The sequence below is a fragment of the Chrysemys picta genome, chromosome 3 (assembly GCF_011386835.1).
Source record: "Chrysemys picta bellii isolate R12L10 chromosome 3, ASM1138683v2, whole genome shotgun sequence".
Taxonomy (NCBI): Eukaryota; Metazoa; Chordata; order Testudines; family Emydidae; genus Chrysemys; species Chrysemys picta.
In genome coordinates, this window is record NC_088793.1 from 150184589 (window position 1) to 150210840 (window position 26252).

A 26252-nucleotide genomic window follows, 5' to 3' on the forward strand; every position below is an offset into this window, starting at 1 on the left:
TTGTTTATAGCCTAGTTTTCCAATTTATCAAGATCCCTTTGAATTTTAGTTCCATCCCTCAAAGTATTTGAAATTTCTCCTCCCCCCCCCCCCCCCCCGCCAGCTTTGTGTCATTTGCAAATTTGATCAGTATGCTCTCTACTCCCACATCCAGGTAATTAATAAAGATGTTATTTAACATCGACCCAGAACAGATGGCTGTGAAACCCCACTTGAGGCCTCTTTCCAATCTGATGACATTCCATTAATAGTTACTCTTTCTTTGGGGTTGTTTAATCAATTATGTATCCTCTTAATTGTAGTTCCACTGAGCTTGTATTTCTCCAGCTTACTTATTAAAATGTCATGTGGGACTGTGTCAAAAGCCTTGCTAAAGTCCAGGTATGTTATGTCCATCACATTTCCCCTAGACACAAAGCAGTTGCCTTGTCAAAGAATGATATCAAGCTGGTTTGGCAGGATTTGTTCTTAGTAAACCCATGCTGTCCACGAGTGACCACCCCTTCATCCTCCAGGTATTTGCAAATTGAATGTTTTATATATTGCTCTGGTAACTTCCCAGGTATCAAAGTCAGGCTGACTGGTCTATAGATCCCCAGCTCCTCCTTTCCTTCCCCCCCCCCCTTTTTAAGGGGAGTTGGTTCTCTGTTGGAAAATGCTTAGTTACCAGAATAGAAACAATCTTTTATTCCATTAAAAATTGAAACTTTCAGCCAGCCAATAGGCAGGCTGCCTGAGTTCCCCTATCAGCAGGCCTGCTCCCTGCCTGGAATGTTTTGAAAGACTCTAATTCTGTGGGAAACTTCATATTTCTGACTTTTTGTTGCTATTTGGAATGAAAAACGTTTCAGAAATGTCACACTTTGTGCATAAAAGAAATTCCTGTTCCCACACACACACATAATTTAGATATAAGATTTTTAGGGTAGGTACTGATGCTTACTGTGAGTTTGTACAGTGCCTCGCTGTGATTTTACCCAGGGTTGAGACATCTCACTACCACCTGCCCTGACACAAGGAAATTTTGTCTGTGCCTGCCACAAGACAGCTCCCCAACTCCACCAGCCACAGGCAACACAATGTAGAGACCACACCCAAGGGATCCCTGTGTACCTTGGTGCCCGTTGCCACCAAGAGGCGCTTGGATCACACTAGCACAATGAAGTCCTGATCTCAGGGCCTCTAGGCCCAACTGTAATAGTCTTTGTTACTAATAATAAACCATATCCATGATGTGGAAGATTCCAACAGCAGCGTTAACTCAGCATCTTTTCACTTCCAGGCCTTAACTATGCGACCTTATTGTTGCAGTGACATTAGTTTTTGTTGGTTTAATAATATGATCATCATTCTGCTTCATTACTGCTGATATTCTACCAGGATGATCTGAAGAGGGGCTTTTCCATTCAGGGGTTGAAAGCGCATCTTGTTTTTTCTCCCACCTGTTGCTTCCATTGTACATTGTGATCTGGGCTGTAGACTCTGAGGCTCTTGACCACATCTTTCTGTCTCCTGTGCTCGAGGTCTCCTGTAATGTTATCTAAAGCTATGAAGAACATTCAGGGTGTGAAGGAGGATTCCCATGCAGAGACTTTTGTGTGTTACCTTGGAAATATTGGCTCCTTTGTGAATAGTAGGTTGTGTGTTTTGGGTCAGATACCCCTCTCTCTCCCTCTTCCCCCACTGCCCCCATCACACACAAACACACTCTGTTACTGCCTGCATTTCATTCTTAGTGGAATTAGGCCTGGTCCATGAAGTTCAGGACGTCTGTATCTGAATTGCCCCAAAGTTGGTGTAGGTTGGTCCAGATAACCAAATGGTTTCATCTCTAAATGTTAATCCATATAAACTATTATCAAAGCCCTCCCAGGATGAAATGTTTGGGATTTTTCTTTCAAGTTTTAAAGAGATTATGCATAACAAATAGGTCCGGGAATATTCCTGGCTAGCTCTCTGGCTGAAAGCAAAAGTATGGGCTCAGTGAGACACAGAGTAATGGGAGGAAGAGAGAAGCTGTACAAGTGAATAACTTAAAATAAAGCAAACAAAATAAAAGCGCTTTCAATCATATTAAGCAACAGAGGGTCCTGTGGCACCTTTGAGACTAACAGAAGTACTGGGAGCATAAGCTTTCGTGGGTCAGAACCTCACTTCTTCAGATGCAAGTAATGGAAATCTCCAGAGGCAGGTATATATCAGTGTGGAGATAAAGAGGTTAGTTCAATCAGGGAGGGTGAGGTGCTCTGCTAGCAGTTGAGGTGTGAACACCAAGGGAGGAGAAACTGTTTCTGTAGTTGGATAGCCATTCACAGTCTTTGTTTAATCCTGATCTGATGGTGTCAAATTTGCAGATGAACTGAAGCTCAGCAGTTTCTCTTTGGAGTCTGGTCCTGAAGTTTTTTTGCTGTAAGATGGCTACCTTAACATCTGCTATTGTGTGGCCAGGGAGGTTGAAGTGTTCTACAGGTTTTTGTATATTGCCATTCCTGATATCTGACTTGTGTCCATTTATCCTCTTGCGTAGTGACTGTCCAGTTTGGCCAATGTACATAGCAGAGGGGCATTGCTGGCATATGATGGCATATATAACATTGGTGGACGTGCAGGTGAATGAGCCGGTGATGTTGTAGCTGATCTGGTTAGGTCCAGTGATGGTGTTGCTGGTGTAGATATGTGGGCAGAGTTGGCATCGAGGTTTGTTGCATGGGTTGGTTCCTGAGTTAGAGTTGTTATGGTGCGATGCGTGGTTGCTGGTGAGAATATGCTTAAGGTTGGCAGGTTGTCTGTGGGCGAGGACTAGCCTGCCTCCCAAGGTCTGTGAAAGTGAGGGATCATTGTCCAGGATGGGTTGTAGATCACTGATGATGCGTTGGAGAGGTTTAAGCTGAGGACTGTAGGTGATGGCCAGTGGAGTTCTGTTGGTTTCTCTTCTGGGCCTGTCTTGTAGCAGGAGTCTTCTGGGTACACGTCTGGCTCTGTTGATTTGTTTCTTTATTTCCTTGTGTGGGTATCGTAGTTTTGAGAATGCTTGGTGAAGATCTTGTAGGTGTTGGTCTCTGTCTGAGGGGTTGGAGCAGATGCGATTGTACCTCAGTGCTTGGCTGTAGACGATGGATCGTGTGGTGTGACCGGGGTGGAAGCTGGAGGCATGAAGGTAGGCGTAGCGGTCGGTGGGTTTTCGGTATAGGGTGGTGTTAATGTGGCCATCGCTTATTTGTACGGTGGTGTCCAGGAAGTGGACCTCCCGTGTTGATTGGTCCAGGCTGAGGTTGATGGTGGGGTGGAAGCTGTTGAAAGCATGGTGGAATTCTTCCAGGGCCTCCTTCCCATGGGTCTACTTCAATCATATTGCGAGGACATCTCCCAGACAGCTCAGTGCGAATCAGTCTTGAGGCCAGAGTTGGAGAGTGTCAATTTAGGACTAGAGCAAGAGGCATGTGTTTCTGTATATGACACTTATGGAAAAGTTCCCTCCCCCCCTCTCAAAATAATATACGTTGCATATTTATAGCACTCATAAAGGATCTCCGAGTGCTTTGCAATAACCAGTGAAATAATCATCATAACATATGCTAAATATTATTCCCAATATCACAGATATGTATGGAGGAAATGAGGCACAGAGATATAACTTTCTCAGGGTCACACAGTGAATCGGTGATAGAAGTCCTGGCAGACTTCCAGCCTGATGATGGAACCAGTTTCTCAATGTTAATGCTTTTGTGTGAATAGAGCTAATGGCCTCTGCTGTTGTCAGGGTGAATAAAACATGTTGGGTAATTTGGCAACTTAAGTCCTGGAAGTGCCTTGCTGTGCTGGCTAGCAGTAATACCAAATGGAACTTTTGACTAAATCAGCAATATATCTAAAAGTAGGAAGCAGAATCTGCTATTTTTCTTTGGGCAAGAGGGGCTGATTGTCTTCATGGTTAAAGAATGACTTGCATTCTCCAGGTGAAAAGAGGAGGATAGGGACTAGAACATCAATGGTGGAAAAAACTGGGCTGAGGCAGAGGGAAGTGCAAAGAATGTCTCCAAGTCTATATTGCAGCTGTTACAAGCTGAGACTCCCCTCCACCCCCATTGGGACCGCCAAAATGTGCCCAAAGGTGGAAAAGTGCTTTATATTCCAGATTGCCTACAGTCTACCATTGAACATGACACCCCTAACTGTGAGGAGTTGTCATTCAACTTGCTGAGAAGATCTCCTAATCCATGAAAGTTTTTATAGAGGCCCGGACCCAGAGATCATATGTAGGGCCAGTATCACAACATTGTCATTTATAGAATTTCATGTATTCACATCATTGAAAGTACTGGATATACTGAAGGAAACACAAGCTATCATCTGACGATGTAAAACTGAAGGAAGAAAATTAGTGAAATTGAATGGGAGGAAAAATTTTAATATAAAAATGTCAATGATAATTGTGCGTTGTTATAAGAATGCTTTATTAGATGCCCCAGAATTCTGCAATCTCATAAGAAGGCTGTCTAGGTTAAAAACAAAAAACGCAGTCTTTCATTTTTTAAAAAAGGATTTCCAGGTTAAGCAAGGAAGTGATAATAGCAACTAAAATAATTTTACAAACCCAATATAGAACACATTGGCTCTCAGGAGTCTGATTTGTCTTGCGTACCCCCAAAGTTTCACCTCACTTAAAAACTACTTGTTTACAAAATCAGACATAAAATTATGAAAGTGTCGCAGCACACTATTAGTGGAAAAATTGCTTACTTTCTCATTTTACCATAGAATTATAAAATAAATCATTTGGAATATAAATATTGTACTTACATTTCAGTGTATAGTATATAGAGAGGTATAAAATGTCTGTATGACATTTTAGTTTGTACTGATTTAGCTAGTGCTTTTTTATGCGGGATGTTGTAAAACCAGGCAAATATCTATGAGTTGATGTACCCCCTTCAACACCTCTGCATACCCTCAGGTTGAGAACCACTGATAGTGGAAAGATGGGGAAGTTGATAGCAATGAGTACTAATTGGCAGTTAAGAAATGCAGACAATTGATGGCAAAATTGTCAATCGTGATACAGAAAAGGAACAAGTATTTTAATAAATATTTCTGTTCTGTATTTGGAAAGAAGCCAGATGATGTATTCATATCTTACTGTGACAAGATTCTATTCCATCAGTAACTAGAAGGATATTAAACTTCCGCAAAGTGTCAGAATTGGGTAACTTGCACTCAATTCCTGCACAATATCTACATGCTTCACACTGTAGCTGCCTAATCAGATTTAACCTTGCACTGTTCCTTAATAAAGGGACACTTTCCCCTTGATCCGACTTTGTATCACAGTTTCCTCAGCTGTGTGATTACTGAGAGAGGCAGGAGGACATAGGAGCATGGCAAGGGCTCGGGACTCTACTTTGCAGGAATCAATCTGCAGTGTCGCAGTGGATATTATCTTTGGATGATAATGCAACTTGTGCATTGATTGCCAGGATTACTTGACAGGACAGAAATAGGCAGTAATGTCTGTCTATTGTATATGCATGGCTATGGTGCAGTTGTGGTGATTGGTCACTGAGGTAACATCACACAGGAGATTTTTGGGAGTTGGGTTTGCGGGGTAGGTAGCTGACTTTAATACAGTATATTGACAACTGGAGTGTGTCTTTTTGCTGGATTTACACCTCAAAATGAAAGATTTGAGGGGCACTTGTTGCAGAACATGTTGACTCAGGCATTTGTAGCTAGGATGGATGATGTGAGAACTATAGACTTATTGCGTACAACTGCACTGCACAGAAAAACCTGCAGTGTCAATTGACTTGGGCTCATGTGGCTCAGGCTGTAGGATTAAAAATAGTGTTGTAGACATTTGGGCTTGGGTGCAGCCTAGGCTTTGGAGCCTGGTGAGGAGGAAGGGTAATGGAGCCCAGGCTGCAGCCTGAGACTGAATGTCTACACTGCTATGGTTAGCCCTGTGAGCCCGAATCAGTTGACCTGGGCTCTACTACTTGATGCTGTGGGGTTTTTTATTGCTGTGTAGACATACCCAATGTAGGGGCAGCTAGTCACGCTTTCAGGTTGAGCAGATGGTATCCTCCACCCCAGGCCCTCAAAGGCTATAGACCAGTGGTTCCCAAACTGGGGTTCATGAAATGTTACAGGGGGTTCTCAGGAAAAAATTCCCTAATGGTGGACAGAGTTGTCCCTAGGGACCCTGGGCAGCATGGGGTCAGCAGCCTGGAGCGCCTGGACTTCCAAGAGCTAAGCAGATCAAAGCAAGCATATCTATCACACTGAGGAGATTTAAACTTCAAGACTCCTTATAAGTAATGGAAAGGGAGGTGGATATTTTTTGCTATTTTTAAAATTAAATAGGCAGCTAGTATTGATTTTTTTTTTTTTTTTTTTTTAAATTATTATGAAGAACAAGTTTAAGCTTTGTTGTAACGTGCATTGTTTGCCTGGACTGCTCAAGACGTGAATGCTTGAGTAGGAGGAACTCTTTGAGTTGGCTTCTTAAATACCTTCATGCTGTTTCACATCTGATATTCAGACACCAGCAAAACAAGCACGTGCTTGGGGCGGCACAATTCCGGGGATATATTTTTTTTTTTTTGCTCTGAGCTTGAAGCGGCAAAAAAAAACTGCTGATACTCCTTGATGAAACATAGGAGCCTTGTCTTATAACAGGCTTATTCAAAGTGATACAAGCTACAAAAGTGAGATCTTGGAAGAGTGTTGCCGTTTTCATAATGTAATAAAAATACTGTAATGATAATAATTAATAATAGTGTGTAATAAGCATGTCATAAAAACAAATTTAATATTTCCAAGATCACTGCTTTTATAATTTATACTCAGGTAAAGGAGAAAATCCCTGGAAATATTCATTTTTTTTTAGGAGGGGGTTCGCGAGACTTGACATTTTAGTGAAAGGGGTTCACACGTTGTTAAAGTTTGGGAACCACTGCTCTAGACCCACATTGCTTATTGGAAAAAAACATTACTTCACTAAACAGCTACAAAATTTACTAAAACTCTTCTAAAAAAAAAACCCGTAAAATCAAATCAAGAAAACATAATACCAAAGCTAAATTATTAATATTCAACTAAAAATAAAGCCTTGTCAAATGGGAATCTAATCAAGATCAAATCAAGCAGGTGAGTCCCAATGTTAGTTTGGAGTTAAATCATCCAATTAACTAGTCAAATTAATTAAATCGGCAAACTAATACAAAAATAATTCATCCTTAAATTCTTAGATGGATTCTAAAAAGCTGTCTGTCTGTTTGGTAAAACTCTTTAGTTGGGATTTACAACCAAAGTCAATCAACTCTATAACTTAGGCAAATATCTGAATATCGAAACCAAACTATTATCTAATGTCTAAACCACAATCTCAGAGACAGTTATCCAGCTTCCTTCTTAAAATACAATTCTTAATGGTGGCTAACCCTTTCCTCCCTCTCCTGTCCACCCCAAACGGAGGAGGAGGAGGAGATGATGATGATGATATATAGGCTTTAACAGATCATTCCTGATAAGCAAAAGTTTGACAACTTATTTTCCAGAAAATACAGATTACAATCTCAAATTTATCTACTTTAGCCTAGTTCAAAAATAGGATAGATTGAAAACAGATTCCAAGAGAAGCTATCTTGATAGAAAAGTTTTATTTTAAGGCTTATCATTTAAAAGAGTATTTAAATATTCTTTAAGTTCTGTATATACATAAAAGTTTTTCTTCTAACAGTGACTTCAGGGAATTGATGTTGCATTTATCTCTTAAGGAACACACATAAAATAGGGGTTTGGGAATCAGAATTCCCAAATTCCATTCCCACTTCTGTCACTGTGTGATCTTTGGCAATTCCCTTAATGTTTCTATGCCTTAATTTAGCCCTCTATGAAATAGATAAATATTATTCCTATCTGACAAAGGTATTGTGAGGCTTCCCTGTTTGTAAAATGCCTTGAGATAGGAATTCTCACAAGTCCTAAAAGCCCAGGTGGTCCCTGTTATGATGCTGCTGCCCAACACCTGCTGCATGTAAAGTCCCAGAGTGAGGAAAGCCTGTGGGTCCATTCTGACTTATCTATCCTTCCTCTAAGCCACTTTATGCAGCAAGAGGAGCTCTAAGAGGGTGTTGCAGGCTGCAGGGACCATGTAGAAGCTATGAAGCAAACTGGCATAGAGGACTCTTTGTTTTTTAATCCTGATTGAGTTTGCCGCTGTCCTAATTTTGACAAAACAAGTCTTTGGGATGTAGAAACTGTAGCCATGTGGGTTGCATGCTACATAGTGCAATGTATGTGCTGGCTTGTACATTGTAAACACTGCATGCATCCAAACGTGTGAAATCTAGTGAACGTGCTCCAGCATATGCAAAGCCTGGCCAAGAGTCTGCGATGCTGTTCTGCCTTGCTTGCAGGTACAGTAAACCCATGTCACTATATGCTGTAAGGGCTGGCCTGCACTGTTTTTACATTGGGGAGAAGTACAGTGGAAACGTCCAAAGGGATACTTCTCATTAATAGAACCAAGAGTTGGAGATGAGTGTAGTTTGGAGAGTTCTGGTCCTGCAGGCTCAGTTCTCAAGTCTGTCTTGTAATTGCTGTGTTCTTGGCTGAACATTTACAAAGCCACTGCATACAGGCCGTCTTGGGAGAGGGATGGTTAATAGGGGAAAAATTAGTACAGCAGATAACTGGACAGTGGACCTTGAATATGGTGGCAATGAGCTGCTGACGAGTTACTCTGCTACTTGTTAATTAAAACAGCAATAACTAGCTTCCCTCAGCTGGAACTCTTAAAAACTATAGAGAGGTAATCACATTCTTCTCTTGAAATCAGCTGTGATTAGGCGATGCCAGAGCCATGAAATTATGCACCAGAGATTTCTTTAATAGCTTTGTGATTATTATTTTACTGTCTCAAATCACTTGCTTAAATTGGAGACTAAGTTCATAGCAGCATATCTGAGCAAACAGCAACGACAGAGGTAGAATAAAGTGTTCCTATCAAAAGTGGTGACTCAGCTCTGAAGAGTCACTGTTTTTAAGACAAATGTGGGGTGTATATTTAGGTTGGAAGAGAGGTGTTGAGATTTTGATACGTGTGATTCCCTCCCCTCTTCCCCCCCCCCCCCCCCCCCCCCCCCCCCCCCCGGATCACTAGGGCTATAACTGTCCAGAGATAACAGTAAAAGACTGAGACCTGGTTTCTGTTCCTGGATCTGCTGCCACAATCTTGGGCAAATCACTTAACCTCTGTGCATCCCTTTCCTCCGTCTGTCTAAATGGGGATATTGCTTACCTTACAATGGTATTTGTGAGACTTCACTAATGGTCTGTTAGACTGTTTGAGACTCTTGGATGCAAAGCGTTACCAAAGGGCAAAGAGTTAATAAATTGAGGGCCCTTGTTCTGTTAAATCACCTTAGGCATCTGCTGCGTGGCAGCAAGTTCTCAGTTCTTGGAACTGAGATGCACATTGTCTTCTAAAGGAGATGCTCTTTTCTTCTTGAATCTTAAATTTCTTCAAGGAAGCTCCCCCTCTCCCCACACACACCTGATGTCCCAGTTTCATAACTACAGGGGGTGGCCTGCAGCACATCATTATATTTTCCTTATCTGTTCTTGTTTTGCCTAGTCCCTGCTGGCCTGCCTGCCCATATCACTGTACAAATGAACTAATCTGCATAGAGCTTTTCTGTGTCCACGAGTGAGGTGCTTTAAATGTACCTGGTTCAGTAGGGATTGGGTTAGATATTTCCCTGGCGTATGTCCACGGAAGTCATCAGGGGTTTGACTCACTGCATTTTTAAACCATAGCAAAAAGAAACAAAAATCCTACTTGATTAGGTGAATCCTTCTCTCTCTGTATCACATGAAGCTGCTGACCTCTACTTCACAGATCACTGCACTTCACAGTGCCTCTGATGCACCTCATGTGGTTGTCAATCTTTTCCCTTTCTCCCTCTTCCCTTCCCCACCCCTTGAAAGATTCCATGTTCTAACACCCCTTCTTCTGATAGAGGGCTGGGTTCACCTCCCTCTGGTGTTTGTTTGTGAGAGAGACTTAAATTACAGCTCTCCTAACCTCTGACAACCCTTCCACAGTTTTGCTAGAGCTATAGCCTTGGGCCAGAAAAAATATGCAACTCATTTCAAATAAGAATTACAGTGCTGGTAAAGTACTACATAAACTTTGTCTGTGATCGCATTACTGAGCTGCACTTGGCAGTATCATCTAACTTATTTTTTATAGTGAGTCTGTATCATCTTGGTCTCATCCCCCTTGTGAGAGGAGTGCCACAGAATTGTCCCGCACTCTGCTAGAATCATGGGGCTACTTTCTGAATTTGAGTTCTTATAGTTGTGGCTGCATTTTTTTCTCCTGAGCCTCTTTGTCACCAGAGACCCCCAAGGAAGGGGGTTTTCCTTTGTGCCTTTGCTTGGGAACATAGCCGTTTTCTCATGTTGGTTTTGTAACTGACCGAGGCAATAAGTCCTGGGTAGGAACATTTGTCAGAACAGATGAAAGAAGTTGTAATGGAAAGAACATTTGACGGTAACAATGGCTGTCAAACTAAATCTGTGTCAACTTGAGCTGTAAGCATATTGACTATTGGTTCCCACAATGACCAGTGGGCAGAGCTCTATCTTGACCTAAATGCTGGAGGACATTTCAAGGAGCAGGAATAAAGACTGCTGGTAATTCTTCTCCATCCCAGCCCTATCCATCACTGAGGACAGGTGCAATAGACAATGGCACTTCCCCAGTACAAAGCCACGTAGGAGAGGAGAGCCTTCTTACCCCACCTGACCTACCAGAGGAGAAGCATTCCATGCATCGATTGCTAGAGGATCTCTCTTAATTCTAGACTGTGCTGAAACTGAAAGTGCAGTTAACAAGGTAATGCCTTACTGATGTGCCATTCCAGTTAGGGCCCAGCAAACTAGTTCAGGTGTAAAATAAGAACCATGCTGAAAACTGAAACTGAATGTTGGTTTGTTGTTGTTGAGAGCCTTAGCATTCCAGATGTGTTGTCCCTGATCCACCAACTAATCTGGGACCAGGAGATAGATCCCATGGCAAAGGATACCTCATGGAGGCCCAGTGTACTAGGAGAGGGAATAAAAGACTAAGTGCTGGAGAAGTGCTGAGCAGCTGCTGCTGCTCACAGAGAGGCCAAACGGCAGCTATGTGCAGGAAGCTGCTGCAGAAATTTCACAGTAACTCCTGCAGTGCTTTCCCTCCATGTGTTCGTCAGTTACTGCTCCCAACAAGAGAAGGGAGGAAACTTAAAAAGGGAGAACACTGGAAAAAAAAATTAGCTCTCCAGCCCCTGGAGTCATTTTTCCTTGGTCACTAACGAACCAGAAACGTTGTGTAAAATGTTCTTGAAAGCTGGCAATAAAGACTTTTCTCTGAATGAAGGGCTGCTCTGATTCAGCGCTTGCCATTTCCGAGGGGTTTGTCCAGAATGACCCAGCTGCCAACCAAGTAACTTGTAAAATATGAGTTGGGAGGCATAATTAAGGCGAGCTCATTTGATTAGTGAAGCAGTTGCCAAGGCAGGGTAATAATAATTACTTCATCTCAGAGAGGCACTGCATCTTGCCTAAATCAAGAAGACCACATTAAATTGGAGTGAAAATTGAAATTGGGCATCATAACTCCAAGTGGAAAGAAACCTAAAGGAATGTTGTAACTTGGGGAAGAAGGAGAAAAAATAAACAGTGGAAAACAGTTTCTAAAATGAAAATATGCTTTAAAAGTATATGAAAGTATGGAAAACCACAGTTAGACTCACAAATGCCCTTAACTCTGCCCTGTATCATTACCCAAAATGAAGAGACAACGTAGTCCTCAGACAAAGCAGCTCTTCAACACCCAAAATAAGAGCTGCAGGACTGCACTTTATCAATGGAGTGTCCCACAGTGAATTTATATCTGTCTCTATTCACCTTCCGTCTGCAAAAGGAACGTGAAATTTGGCATATAACAAGTCCCCGTGAATGACAGCAAAGTGGTCAAAGTATTGCCCTCCCCAATACCACTTCCAGAAATTCATAGATTCCAAGGCCAGAAGGGATCATTGTGATCATCTGGTCTGACTTCTGGTATGGCACAGGCCATAGAACGTCCCCAAAATAATTCCTAGAAAAACATCCAATCTTGATTTTAAAAAATCAGTGATGGAGAATCCACCATGACCCTTGGTAAATTGGTCCAATGGTTAATTTCTGTCGCTGCTAACAATTTACATCTGATTTCAAGTCTGAATTTGTCTAGCTTCAACTTTCAGCTATTGGATTGTGTTGTACCTTTCTCTACTAGATTGAAGAGCCCATTGTTAAATATTTGTTCCCCATGTAGATACTTATAGACACTAATCAAGTCACCACTTAACCTTCTCTTTGTTAAGTTAAATTGTTCCTAGATGAATACATTTACATTTAAGCTATATTAAAATGCATATTGTTTGCTTGACCCAGTTTACTAAGCGATCTAGATCTCTCTGAATCCGTAACCTGTCCTCTTCATTAATTACTACGCCCCCAATTTTTGTATCTGCAAACTTTATCTCTGAAGATTTTGTTTCTTCCATGTCATTGCCTCTTTTGGTTTTTCTCCGACTTTCAAGACCTATTATACCCTGGCAGAGGAGCCCCCATAACCAATTCTCGTGGATTCTGGGTACCTTTTCATGAAAGGTAAAGATGTGGAGGCAAAATCTACCTTATTACTGAAATTGGAGTTCAGCCTTACCTACGCTGTCACTACAGTGTCTGCAAAAGAACCCAACACCTTGATTTCTCTTTCAGATAAATAGTTTAAAAAATCTTGAGAGAAAAATAATTATCTTCAGGTCTATAAGGGACAACAACACATTAGAGAGAAACTGAGAACTGGGTCAGACTGACTCCGGGAACTAATAATGGCATGCTGACACTTGCTTTCAAACCCCTGAATTTAATCCATTCCATCCCAGTAGTGACTAAAAGCTGTTACCGGCTGGAGGTTGTTTTGTGCTCTGTGTGAAATGAGTTGGAGGGATGTCAGCCCATGTCCTTCTGGGCAGACAGACACATAACAAAATTCCACCACAAGATGGTTCAGTGGGGTGGTCACCCGCTCCTGCCCTGAAGGGCTTAAAACAGCTCTGGGAGAGGACTGTGGCAGGGCAAAGCAGCAAGCCTGGGCTGATTGGGGAAGCAGCCACAGTTGGGCCATGCCCCAATCAGGCCACAACTGGCCCTATAAAGGGGCTGCTAGGCTGGAGCTAAGAGAATCTCCTCTAGCTGTGGAAGGAGATGGACCTAGCTGCTGGGGAGCGTACCAGGGTACCTGAGGTGGAGCAGGGCTGGGGAAAGGCGAGAGGAGCTGGGGAGCTCCTGCCTGGCAACTCCCCAGGCTGTCGGCCTTGTGCAAGGCCAAATAGGTACTGGGGTTGCAGAGGGCAGCCCAAGGGTAGGCGGAGGCAGCCGGTCCAAACCCCCCTTGCCTGTGATGAATGGCTTGTACACTACAGTCTTCCCCAGTGAACGGGGGCTAGATGGTGACTGGCAATAGCCTTATACTGAGGCGAGGTGGGGCTAGTGGGTGGGGGTTCCCCTGGGTGGGGAGACCCAGAAACTGGGGGGGGTACCGCCATGGGGCAGCCCCCAAGAGAAAGGGGGTGCCGGGGTCCGGGAGGGACATGGGGGCTAGGAAAAGGTGAGACACCAGCTGACAGAGGGCGCTCCGGAGGATGGAAAGATAATTCCTTGGATGACCATCAGGGGGCGCCATGCCAGTGAGTCGTTGCTCTGTTACAATGGACACTTACTGTGACAGTTATCTGAGAAGCCATAGACCAAAAAGGACCAGAGGATGAATCACTTTCATGCTCGAAGAAGCAGTGTCCAGGTCTGGGCTGAGGCATATTGCTCTTTGAGGGAAGTTTGCGCTAATGCTGATGTGTCTGAGACTGGTCTGTGGCTTGAGGGACTGTCACTACCAAATTCACTGAAACTTGAGAACTAAAATGAAACCTGAAAACTGCCCTTCCCAGAGAGAGGAGATTCTCACCCCCTGTGGATATAAGGTGATAATTGTTTACAGAGGACTTTCTGGGGTTTCAGTGCTGTACTCTGCTCCTTTAGGGCTATGATCAGAGGACAAAGCTCACTGTTGTAAATTCAAGCCTATATCTGTTATTAATAGAATCAAATTGCCCATCCTGGGAAGTGGAAGCTTCTCTAATGCAGACACTTAGTTTAGAGACCCTTTCATTAGACTCTATTCGGGCCCGTCATTCTCTGCCTCTTCTAAAAACATAACTAGTAATAGGCCAATCTCTAAAAGGCTTTCAGATAAGATCCTCAGTCCCCCCAAGACTGGGATTCTCATCCAGAGCAAAATAGCCTGGAAATTAGGCGTTGCTGGGAACCAGTTTTTCTGACCATTTTACTGTAAGGGTAGTCCTATTATTACTGATTATTATTAGCACTTCACATCTACAAAGAACTGTAGGAGCATAATCCTATATGGATCTACACAACCTCACAGTGACGTAAGTATGGTATTGTACCTGTGTCACAGATAGAGAAAATGAAGTTACTTACCAATGTCACCTGGGGAGTCGCTTTGGGAGTTGGGATTAGAATTTGGCAGTCCTAGCTCCTAGTCTTTGTCATCACAGTTGATTAGATTTCCAGATCCTAAGGGACCATTGTGATAATTTAGTCTGACTTCCTATATAACACAGGCCATAGAACCTACCCACAATAATTCCTAGAGCAGATCTTTTGGAAAAACATCCAATCTTGATTTTAAAATTGTCAGTGATGGAGAATCCACAGTGATCCTTGGTAAGTTGTTCCTATGGTTAATTACATTGTTAAAATTTTACACCTTATTTCCAATCCAAATTTGTCTAGTTTCAGCTTCCAGCCATTGGATCATGTTATAGCAATTGAGTCCTTTGTGATGAATTGGGGACATTACATATACTGGAATGGGACACAACTGAATGGGTTGGGCAAGCTGAGGCCAATGTAGAAGGAGAACTTCTCTTTTCACACACAAGGCTGGGGCAGGGAATGCATGGACAAGAAGGGAAGGGAGCTCAATAGGGTTCTGAGGAAAGGCCCCATTTTTCCAAGCTATATCAGAGACTGGGAGAGAACTTGCCCCATCCCGCAAGATGATGCGTGAGTTCTGTGAAGTTCTGAACAGCCTCTGCTTCCATTGACCTCAATGAGAAATGAAGTTGTTGAGCACCTTGCAGTTTCAGACTCTTGTGTCATGGAATTGCACTTGTGTAGCAAGGATTGCGTTGGGGTCAAATAGATGAAATTACCTGGGTAACCTCCAGGATATAGGAAAATGATAAAAGTGCTTTTTTGTGCAGTGAAAACTACTAAGACAGAGTGTAATCAGGGTAAGGAAATCAAGGTGTCACTGATTTCTAAAGAATTCTTTCCTCAGACTTTTCTGAATGGGATAATTTATCACCAGAGATTAATTGCACTGAATTATATTAGTACAATGAATGGCTCACCGCACTTGTCTCTTTTAATTCTCCTGAATCCATTTCATGCCACCCAAGCTGCCTCCCTGCTTGCCTCCTTTGTGCTTCTCCCACTTGTGCCTCATGCAGCCCCTCATATGCCTTGAAACCCCACCACCTCGACCCAATTTGCCATGCCTCCATCCTCTCCTCCGACTTTCCTCAGTACACATCTCTCCTGCAGGGAGGCTATCTACCTTTTAGTGCTTCTCCTCTCACTGCCCAGTACTCAGCAAAGAACTGAAAATAATAATTGCAAGATGGCGACAAACTAGTGATGAAAATCATGATACTTACACAACATGCTTAACTACACTATTAGTTTGAGTTACTTGTTGCCTGCCATAACTCCTCATCTTGCCTATGGATTGTCCATTTAGGTGTAGGCCCTCTGGAGCAGAGGCCTTGTCATGTTTACCTGTCTATAAAGTGTCTAGCACACTTGACACTATACAAATAATAGTAATCTATTCACTAATTTAGTTTCTCTAGTTTGAGTAATTAATTACATTGCATATCTATAGTGCCAAATAAATAATATTGATTATTGTTCACCTGGTATTAAGTCCCTTTGTAAAAGGGTAAATGGAATGTATACGATTTACATCCAATGACTAATTTGGTATTCACCTGAGTAACAAGAAATGGTATTAAGATTAATCAAATTATAAACTGCTGAGTGCATAGAGCAATAAAAATACTGTACAATCGATTATATTTGATTTTTTTTTTTTTTTTTTTTTTTTTTTTTTTGGCAGCAGGATATTGGTGGTTTTAAAAAAAAAAATCCCCAAATGAGTCCTCTTCACTAAAGAGAACATGTCCGATTATTTTCCTATTTTGCTAATAATAGTTTGCTAATAATTGTATTAGAGTTGCCTTAGCACAGGATGAGAAATCATTGCAGATAGAACATTTACTTCTGATTAAACAGATGGACAGAGATTTCAGTTTGCCCAGTCATTGTTAAAGGCGGTTATTCCTATATGACAATTTAAATCTTTTCAGAAAAAAATGACACTTTTTTTCTTTGCCAGAATTTTTTTTAAACTAGTGTATTCTGGAAAATCTAATGATCCTAATGTGAATAATCTTGGGTTTATATAATTGACTACAGCTAGTTTTTAATTAAAAATTATTTGCACACCTTTTTTCAATACAGTATAAAGAGGTGAATTTGGTTTGCTGTGATTTGGGGGGTCCTATTTAGATGATAACTAAATATTCCATGAAAATTTTTGTGAATCCTAGTAGAGCCATAAATTTAGGGCAAAGGATTATTGTCCAAAAGCTTATCCTGGATGTGCTGCTTTTTTTACTGTTTCTAAAACGTTTCCCGTGCAGTTGGAAAGAGATGGAACAATACCGTGTGACTTAGGTGGCCAAGCATACAAGAAGAATAGTGACTGGTTACAATGAACAACCCGTGAACAACCCATAGTCTGAAAATGACTCATTCAGCAGGTTATTTGGTGAATATTCAGGAACAATTAATCCAATTGAAGAAAATGAGCTCTGGCTTGTGAATGACTTTCTTACCCAATAAAGGAGAAGGCCAGATTTTTCTAACTGTAGGCACCCAAATAAGTGGTGTGGTGTGTTTTGCCTTTTTGTTTTGTTTTCTTCCCCCAGACATCCAGAGCATGTAAGCTCCCTACAGCCTTCTGTGAGGACTATGGGTGAAATCTGACGGGCAATGCAGCCCTCGTTGGCAAGATGCAAAGCACCCTGGTCTGCATCAACTAGACAAAGACTATAACCGCTATTAAAATCTATACTTAAATACAGGCACTTAATAAATGTCCACGTTGTCTTTAGGCAAGTCAGTTCCACTCCTCATTATGCCGCCCGAGAGCATCTTTATGAATGAACATAATGATGATAGCGTTATTGGCTGCTCATTTGGGCTTCTGGGACATTTGTCACAGGAGAGTAACTCATTTGCTCGTCATCAGAAGCTCACCCTGATCAGCGTTTTGCTGGGTTTTGTCCTGAGCTCTGATCTTCACGAACGTTACTAATATGTTAGTCAAGAGCAGAGGAGCAACTGGAAGCATGCATTGGCCAATAAGGTCCCTAGGCCCTCACATAGCTCATGTTTATGAGAGCAATATTGTCATGCTTGTATGTCTGAGCATGGTTGTGATGTGCTCCCATTAGTGACCTCTATTCTGGGTGGGTTAGTTGCTCAAGGCAGAGGCTTGATGCACAAATTTTTCTTCACAAACATTTTAAATGTTTCGAATTATAGGAAGGAGTACAATGCTGGCAGGGGGAACCTTAAAGCTCCATGTTCTAAAAATGTAGGGTCTAATTCTGTTCATGATTACACTAGTGTAAAATGCAAGGCAATTGAATGGGCTTCAGATGAGTCACGTTGATGTAATGGAAAGAATCCAGCCCAGTTTTCTTTAAACTCTTGTATAATTAAAAACGGCTTCTTTTTTTTTTTTCCAGTTTAAAATGATACTGTGCAGGCCCTTGGCTTCTCCCCACCCCCACAAAAAAGATTTAGATATGTGAAGGGATAAAAAACAAAAAGGGCAGTTAAAGCAGCCAGGATAAAATTACAAGGGTTATTTAATCTTCATGCTTCAAAGCATAAACTGATCAACAGCTGGGGTTAGATGACGTTTCCCCCACCCCATGTTAGAGTATTGCACAATTAGGTTCATGCTGCTGGTTTTATGCCTTCTGAAGCATCCATGCTGGGCCATTCTCTGAGACAGGATGCTGGGCTAGATGGACCATTGGTCACTTACAGGATGGTAATTCTTATGTTCATAATTCAGCTTTTGCTAGTTTGATGTTTTTAAAAGACCACAAGGGAAAATGCAGGCAACAAGATGAGCCCGTCAGAGCCACCTAGGATGCCTACTACTTAATTCACTTGGCTTCACTATTGTCACATTAATCACCAGTGACTAAATGTAGAAACTTCTCTTCCTGAAACTCTGAGTAGCTGGCAGTAGGTGTCTGCAATGTGCAGAGGCGCATCCCTGCCTTTTTTTCTCCCCAAGAGAAATGTGCTAGATTTTTGGAGCAGCTGCCACCCACAAGAGACAGTTAGAGGGGAAAGTTCAGCCCCTGCTTTGGAGGAGTGCTTGGACCGTGTCAGCTGAATGCGCTGGGTTCTCTTGGCCTCAATTTTGGGATCACAGAAGCTGCTGTTGGCTAGAAGTCCTTTTCCAAGAAGGCTCACTGATGTCCCTGCTCATTGGAAAAGTTGTTTGGAGGTAATGAGTCAGAAAATGAGCATCACTCGTGACCATGACCTTTTCATGAAAATCTCCATACCATGTCAGACAGGTTGTGTGTTTCGCATTGGCCATCTCCTTGGTTGTCCTGAGACAAACATGCAACAGAGGCTCTTTATGATCATGAAACTCTGTATTTCCTTCTTCCTCTTTATATAGGGGTCTTGACAGGGCTGTTCTAGTACTTGCAGGGTAGATCTAACTGGGCTACAGCTGCGTTTTTATTTATCTAGGCTGTCTGTGAAGCAGGTGGTTTGGCTCTTAAAGTACCTGAGACCTTTCTCTTACAGAGTGCATATGGGTCCCTCTCTGAAGTGATGCAGAAGTGGAAAGAATATCAGCTCCAGTGCCTGAAGTATCTCTATGAGACGCCTCCTCTTGTGGCAGGTAATGCTTGGCAGGAATGGGATGTTTACTTTATAAAACATCTGCTAACTGGGGCAAGGAAACAAAGTCCTCCCTCTCCATAACTCCATTTCCATTCTCTCCAGCCCACTGATTGTGTTGCTTAAAAACCCACATTTTTGCATTGTTGCATCTGAAGCAGTGGGTTTTTTTACCCATGAAAGCTTATGCCCAAATAAATCCCTTAGTTTTTAAGGTGCCACCGGACTCCTCGTTGTTTTTGTGTGATAAAACCATTCATCTCTATGGCCCAAAGTATCTTGCAGTGCCATGGCTCATGTTTGGTTCCAAGGCAGGCGGTATTGTCAGTGCAGCCTGCAGGATGAATGCCACCCATGGAGTTCTGCAATGTGCCCTGCAGCCTTTCATATGGAGGAGCAGCCCAAGGGAGACGATAGGTCCTAGCAAGGAGTGTTCTACAGGGATCTTCAAGGAGAGTTTTGTATTGGACATATAAGGCCATATTCCATTTACGCTCAGTCCCCTTAATATACACCCACTTTAAGGGCCCTTTATCTGTCAGAGTGGTATAAAGGGGCCTTAGTGTAATGAGAATGCAGTTCATGGTCTCTATAGGCTGAAATGTTCTGTTGAAGATAAGGGCAGCTGCAATCTGTTCAGTGTTATGCTTGGCAAATTGCTGGGACTTGCTGACAATGCAGCCCACAATTGGACACGCCGTGGGAGCTCCTAGAGTGCCTCTGTGCTACAGTAAAGCTCTGAAAAGGACCGCACGAGTCTCAAATTACATTTATAAAACACTGTTTTTAAAAATGTTATTCGTTTCCCCATAGCTGCCTCTGTTAGTTGTATTGCTACAATGGAGTGTATAGTGATAGCAGTAGTGGGAGGGAGACCTTCATCTCCCTTTGTTCCATTATGCTCAGAGTGATCACCTCCAAGACTGACGGTTCAATAAATGTGAAGCTGTAGCATTAGCACATTGAATAAGCTGTAATGCTGATCTATGGTAATTTGTGTGGGCATATCAGCAATGTATTAGTTTAGAATTCACAACATCATGACAGCAACCAGTTCTCAGGGAAATATTATATACAGCATCCATAACAAGCATATGAGCTGCTGAGAGAACCAACGTGAGAGACTGGGCTACACAAAGGCAGAGAGATGAGAAGGATACCTGGCACCGGAGCAGGATGGAAGCCTCTGGCTGCAGGTGTTGTGGCACCACGGCATGAGATCTTTGCGATGTCACCTCCGCAATCATCCTGCCCATTTGTTCAGTCAGTGAAAGAGCAGCCTGGGAGGTTCAGTCCCTTCCCTTTATTCTTGTAAGGGGTGAGGATAAATGGTAAAATAAAACCAAACCTTTTACAGTTATATGGTGCAGCTGCTTCACCTTCATTCCTCCTGTTTTCTGATGATTGCTCTTCATAGTGATCATGGTTCAAGGTCAATGCTTGATCCCATTCTCCATCTCTCTGCAGAAGGCAAGTTCTGCAGAAGGACATTGGATGACTATGCCTGCTGGCCTGATGGGCTACCTGGGACCTATGTGAACGTAAGCTGCCCTTGGTATCTTCCTTGGGCCAGCACAGGTAAGGGCCTGTTCTTTCTGGGCAAATCCAACCCCAAATGTGAGATGTTTGTCTTGCAGCAGCCTGTTAAACTTACACAGCTGTTGCAGCTGAGACACTTAAAAGCTTCCAATACAAGGATACTGATCCTAGTCCATCCTAGCTAATTACTTTGTCATTTTCCTTTTGCAGTAGGAGAGGAGGGTGGCATTATGCTCTGATTGGATCATGCGTGCCAATCAGTGTGTGGGTACCTGAATGGCAAGGAGCTAAGAATCAAGTAATATCTTATACTAACCAGAACCAAATGTGATGCCTCTCAGATGCAAATCTAAAAACCTAGATAAAAGCTGTTAAGATGAAAGATAAAGCAACATACAGCAGATAAATTGAAACTGGGGAGAAAGTGTTTTAATGTTCCTTCCTTCATTTTGCATTAATTTCTGGGATTCATTGCTCTCTGGTTTATTAGAATGTGGTCTGTGAAGAGGTTGTCACTGGGAAAATTCTGGCCTTAAAAATCTATGATGGGACCATTATGATTATGTTGTCTCATCTCCTGCATAACTCAGACCATGGAATTTTACCCAGCGATTCTCGTATTGTGCCCAATGAGTTGCAGAGCATATCTCTTTAGAAAGACCTCTAATTCTGATTTAAAGAGCCCAAATGTTGGGAATTTATCACCTTCCTCGATAGTCAGTTCGAATAATTAATTATCCTTTCTGTTGAATTAAGTACGTAGGTAAGATACTAAAAAAATTCAGATTCTGTATGCAGTGGATTGTGGGGAAAGATGGCAGGGAGACTGTTGCATCTCTCTGATTCTCTGTCTAGTTTTAAGCCAGCCCCGGTGGTATTTAGAGTAATTGGGGGATCTGCCTTAAACTCTCTGAATAAGTAAATTCCGACATGGCCATCTACCAGCTGGGAGTTGCAGGGTCATGGCTTGCGCACCTGCTTGTCCCTAGTGTATCCTACACTGGGGCTGCAAGGTGGTGATATAGGAGCTGGCTGCACTGCTATGCACCAGCTTGGGGGACTTCCTCACGCTCTGGGGGAAATCCTCAGCTGGGGAGATACGACCAGTTTCCATTCCATTAGCCTGAACAGCCCAGAGTCACAAATTATTTTTGTTGCCATGTAGTGGGTTGCTGTGGCATACTTGCTCCTCACAAACAGCCTCCAGCATGATGTAAGTCACTCCTGTGTGTGTGTTCTGCAGCCAGCCACTCCTTGGTTCTTAGCAGTCATAAAAGTTATCACAGGGTGACCCCAACACAGTCCTAGTGTCAGATTTCCTGCCCCCCCCCCCCCGCCCCGAAACACATGTCCTGTACTGCCCGGATATGTTAAATCTGTTATTCCTTTAAGGGTATAATATGCGGTTACCCCAAAGGGAGTTACCCAGATATTTCAACTTGAACATACTCGATTGGATAAAACAATAAAACAAATTTATTAACTACAAAGAGACATTTTAAATGAGTACAAGTAATGAGGTGTAAATGTCAGAAATGGTTATAAGAAAAATAAATTAGGCACCAGTAAGCATTTTCTCTTTAACAAATTACATTCGAAACAAAGCCAAGTTTTTTCACCACATGCTTTCAGCAGTGTTACTGACCATATTCTTTGTCAGGACCCCCTCCCGCAGAGTCTAACACCTGCTTCCTTTGTCTCTTCAGGTGCAATGAATGTGATAGGCAGAGAGGGAGTTCCCTTGGGGTGTTTGTCCTTCTTTTTTATAGTGTCAGTTGCCCTCATAGAAAAACATTTCTAGCTGAGAACCAGGAGTCAGAGTCTATGTAGAAGGATATTCCCTGCTGGTGGTGGGGTTTTTATTTATTTATTTATGTATTTTTAATTTTATTTTTTCACTCGTTTGAACTTGCTTTGTGTTCCTTTCCTGCTTGATGATGACTCTGTTTACTGCTTAGATGCAAATTAAGCAGAGCATACATTCCTTTGATTAGGACAGAGCTGTTTGCCAGCTTCTGTTTGGCCAGGGCAGTGGGGTTTGGAACATCAGAAAGGGGACTCTTATAACTTCACATACAATGTTGCCACACCTATTTTACCAGGACTATACTGATCAGCAAATTGAGTTTTCAGATGATACCTTAAAAGGCATACCTTATACCAAGATTATTACAGGAGAGAGATATTCTGTCACAGCTGCTCACTCCTTTTTCCCTTGCTGTCTGCAATGACCCTTACACTTTTCACATTACTCCTTTACCAGTACCTCGCTCACACTAAATATCCATGTTGGAGATAATTTTTTCCAAGTTATTTTGCATTTGTCCAAGGTGAATATCATATTCTTACTCTGTCTAGATCTCTGATTTCCCTACAGTACTTTTTGTATTATTTCTCTGCTGTTGGTAGCAATTGTCAACTTAGTATCATCTGTGAATTAATATGCTGTTTGTTTATCCCCTCCAGATCATTAATAAAGATATTAAACCTTTCAAGCTATTTAAAGATTTTCTTTTACTAATGCACAAAATCAATGTTTACCTTCCAATTACCTGACCTAAAAGCCCTTCAGATGCTCCAGAACTCTTTCCAATAGCTCTAATCTTTTTGGATATCTAATAACCTACTTATAGGATTAAACTCCTTCCCTCCAGCAAACCCATTTATTTTCAATCTTTAAGACACTATGTGCAGTCATTTGATTGCTAACGACACTTGAAACCATCACTGCAAGAGAGAGAGTCAGAATTTAACACAATACTGTGGGGAATAAGTTGTCAGAATGTGCAATATCTTTCATATACTTTTGCAAATAAGTAAAAAATGAATTACTGTGAAAGAGTATTTGAGTGAAAATAATAGCAATGCTTTGGACTTCTATAGAGTATTGCACAGGAGGGTGGCAAAAGCCCTTAGACACAAATTAAGCCTCCCAATCTCCTTCCCTCTTCATTGCTGGTTATACCCCATATCATCCCCATTTGACATAAGGGAGTTGGGGGAAGGAAGGGGAACAATGAAATAACACAAAGTTACTGTGAGAGCTGGAAATATAACCTAGGAGTCTGAATTCCCATGGCCTGATTCATCACTGCACCCTATCCTAAGCACTGCCAAGTGGGGGTAAAATGCTGCCAGATTAGAAGGGTAGTGTGCTTATGCTTGTTTTTCCCTGGAGAAAAATGTTTCAAAAGATGCAGTGCAACAGTGAATTGGCCCTTCAATTCCCTCCTATAACCACTGAACCACACTCATTTTTTATCCTTACATAGCAATGCAGTCCCATAAATCCAAAATAGGCTCCAGCACTGCTGGGTGTGGACCCCTAATTTTCTATTCTACACATGCTGAGAAGGGAGATAATAAAGTTACGAATGAGGCTTTGTTCAGGAAGTATCTCAAAAGGCTCTTTGGTGAGGTCTGATGTTATGGAGTGGGAAGTGAAACCGTTAAACATAGCTTGAGACGTGTGACCTTAAGCTATGTCTTCCCTAGAAATGCTGCTGTGGCACAGCTCTAGCGCTGCAGCTGTGCCCCTGTAGTGCTTCAGGGTAGACACTCACTACAGTGATGGGAGAGGTTTACCCGTCACTATAGTTGATCCTTCTTCCCAGGAGACAGTAGCTAGGTCGACAGAAGAATTCTTCCATCAACCCAGTGCTGTCTACACTGGAGGTAAGGTCCAGCTTAACTACATTGCTCAGGAGTGTGGATTTTTCACACCCCTGGATTGATGTAACTTTTTAGTGTCGACCAGACCTTCAGAATATGCTTGACTTTATGCCTGGGGGTCATCCCATTGATGGAGGTTAGGATAAGCAGGGCCGGCTTTAGCAGGTGCGGGGCCCCACGCTGGGATGTGAATTGTCTCGCGCCCCCGGCCCCACCCCGACTCCGCCCCCTCCCTGCTCCATTGGATTCCTCCACAACGCCCCGCCCTGGCCCCGCCCCCAGCCCCACCCACTCACTGCCCCATTGGATCCCTCTCCAAATCCCCGCCCCGGCCCTGCGTCTTCCCCAAGCACGCCGCTTTCCTCCTCCTCACCCCTCCCTCCCAGGCTTGCGCTGATCAGCTGTATGGTGGCACAAGCGCTGGAGGGAGGGGGGAGAAGCAGGACGCGGCTTTTTTTTCCCCCGCTCCGCCGGCAGCTCCGGATGTTGCGGGGTCCTCTTAGGCATGGGGCCCCATTCCCGGGAATTGGCCGAATTGGCTTAAAGCCGGCCCTGAGGATAAGCCTACACTTAAAATGCTACAGCAGCACAGCTGTGGTGCTTCAGTGTAGACACTCACTACAAGGACAGAAGGGGTTCTCCTGTCACTGTAGTTAATCCCCAGTGTAGACAGTGATAGGTCGAAGGAAGAATTCTTCCATCCTAGCTACCACCTCTCAGGGAGGTGGGTTAAGTCAGTTTAACTAAGTCTTTCAGGGTGTTCCCTCCCCCCCCCCCCCCCGCACCCTGTGAGATGTAGTAATGCCAATGTAACTTTTCAGTTTCGACCACCCCTTAAGAAGTAACTTCTCTTGTCAGCAGCTCAGTCAACTGCAGGATTTTTTGCATCTTCCTCTCAACATCTGCTATTGGCTACTGATCTGGTATAGCAATTCCTATGTTCCCAATTTGTGAAGTGAGGTTGTAGCCATTGCAGATGCGATGGAGAGTGTGAATGCTGCTCCTGCTGGGGATAGAACATAGAAAGCAAAGTAAATGGAAAAAAATTAGCAGTACTATTTGACCTGGATAGTTATCACATTAGGGCTCGGGATATATGTATTTTTTTCAAGTAATTGCTTAATATGATCATTTTGTGTTAAAAGGTAATCAGATTCCATTTAGCCAGTTACATTAACAAGCCTGAACTAGTGCCAGTTGGAGTAGAGGGCTGGAAAAAGACCCCACACTGTGAATGCTTGCAGTGAGAGATTTTTGTAATGCAGGAACTCTTCTTGTTCATACTGCAGACTTGGCCAGCTTTGTATTTGAGCAGCTACTCAGTCTTTCTCATTCACAGGTCCCATTCTCCGTCACTCTGTTCTGGTGGGCTATCAGTCTTAGCACCAGCCTGACTCATGGCTTTGCTGATACATGTAGCTCTGCAGGGTGACTAGCAGGACAGGAAGTTGAAAATTATGTGAAGATTGTTTTTTCATCCACTTAACCATTAGCACAATCCCTGATGCTATCAGCAGTCTCCTCTTCTCTTTGTCTGCAGCCACCGACTTTTCTCAGGGAGGTGTAACTGTGTCCCACAGCATGGTAGCTTCTGAAACTGCCTGCATCAAACTGGTAGCCTATACTATAGTGCCCTGACCAGGGAGGGTCCGAACAGGTCGCTGTTCTATTTTAGAGTAAATAGGGGGAGTCAGAGAAAATTCTCCCATTTTTGAGGGGAGGCAAAGGTCTGCATTTTCAAATCCATGTTCCTAAAATTAGGCACCTAAATCCATATTTAGACATCGAACCATGAACATTCAAAGGAGCTGAAGAGAATTAGGATCCCAGTTCCAGGGAATTAAATAACA

General features: G+C 42.7%; 1 protein-coding gene across 1 annotated transcript in view; it reads left to right on the top strand.

Annotated features, from left to right (window-relative positions):
- Window positions 1–26252, top strand: part of GLP1R (glucagon like peptide 1 receptor) — a 107665-nt gene that overhangs the window by 26305 nt on the left and 55108 nt on the right. Inside the window, exons 2-3 of the mRNA XM_065589265.1 lie at window positions 19096–19192; window positions 20659–20769. Coding sequence (XP_065445337.1) covers window positions 19096–19192; window positions 20659–20769 — 208 coding nt within the window. The remainder of the gene's footprint in view (window positions 1–19095; window positions 19193–20658; window positions 20770–26252) is intronic.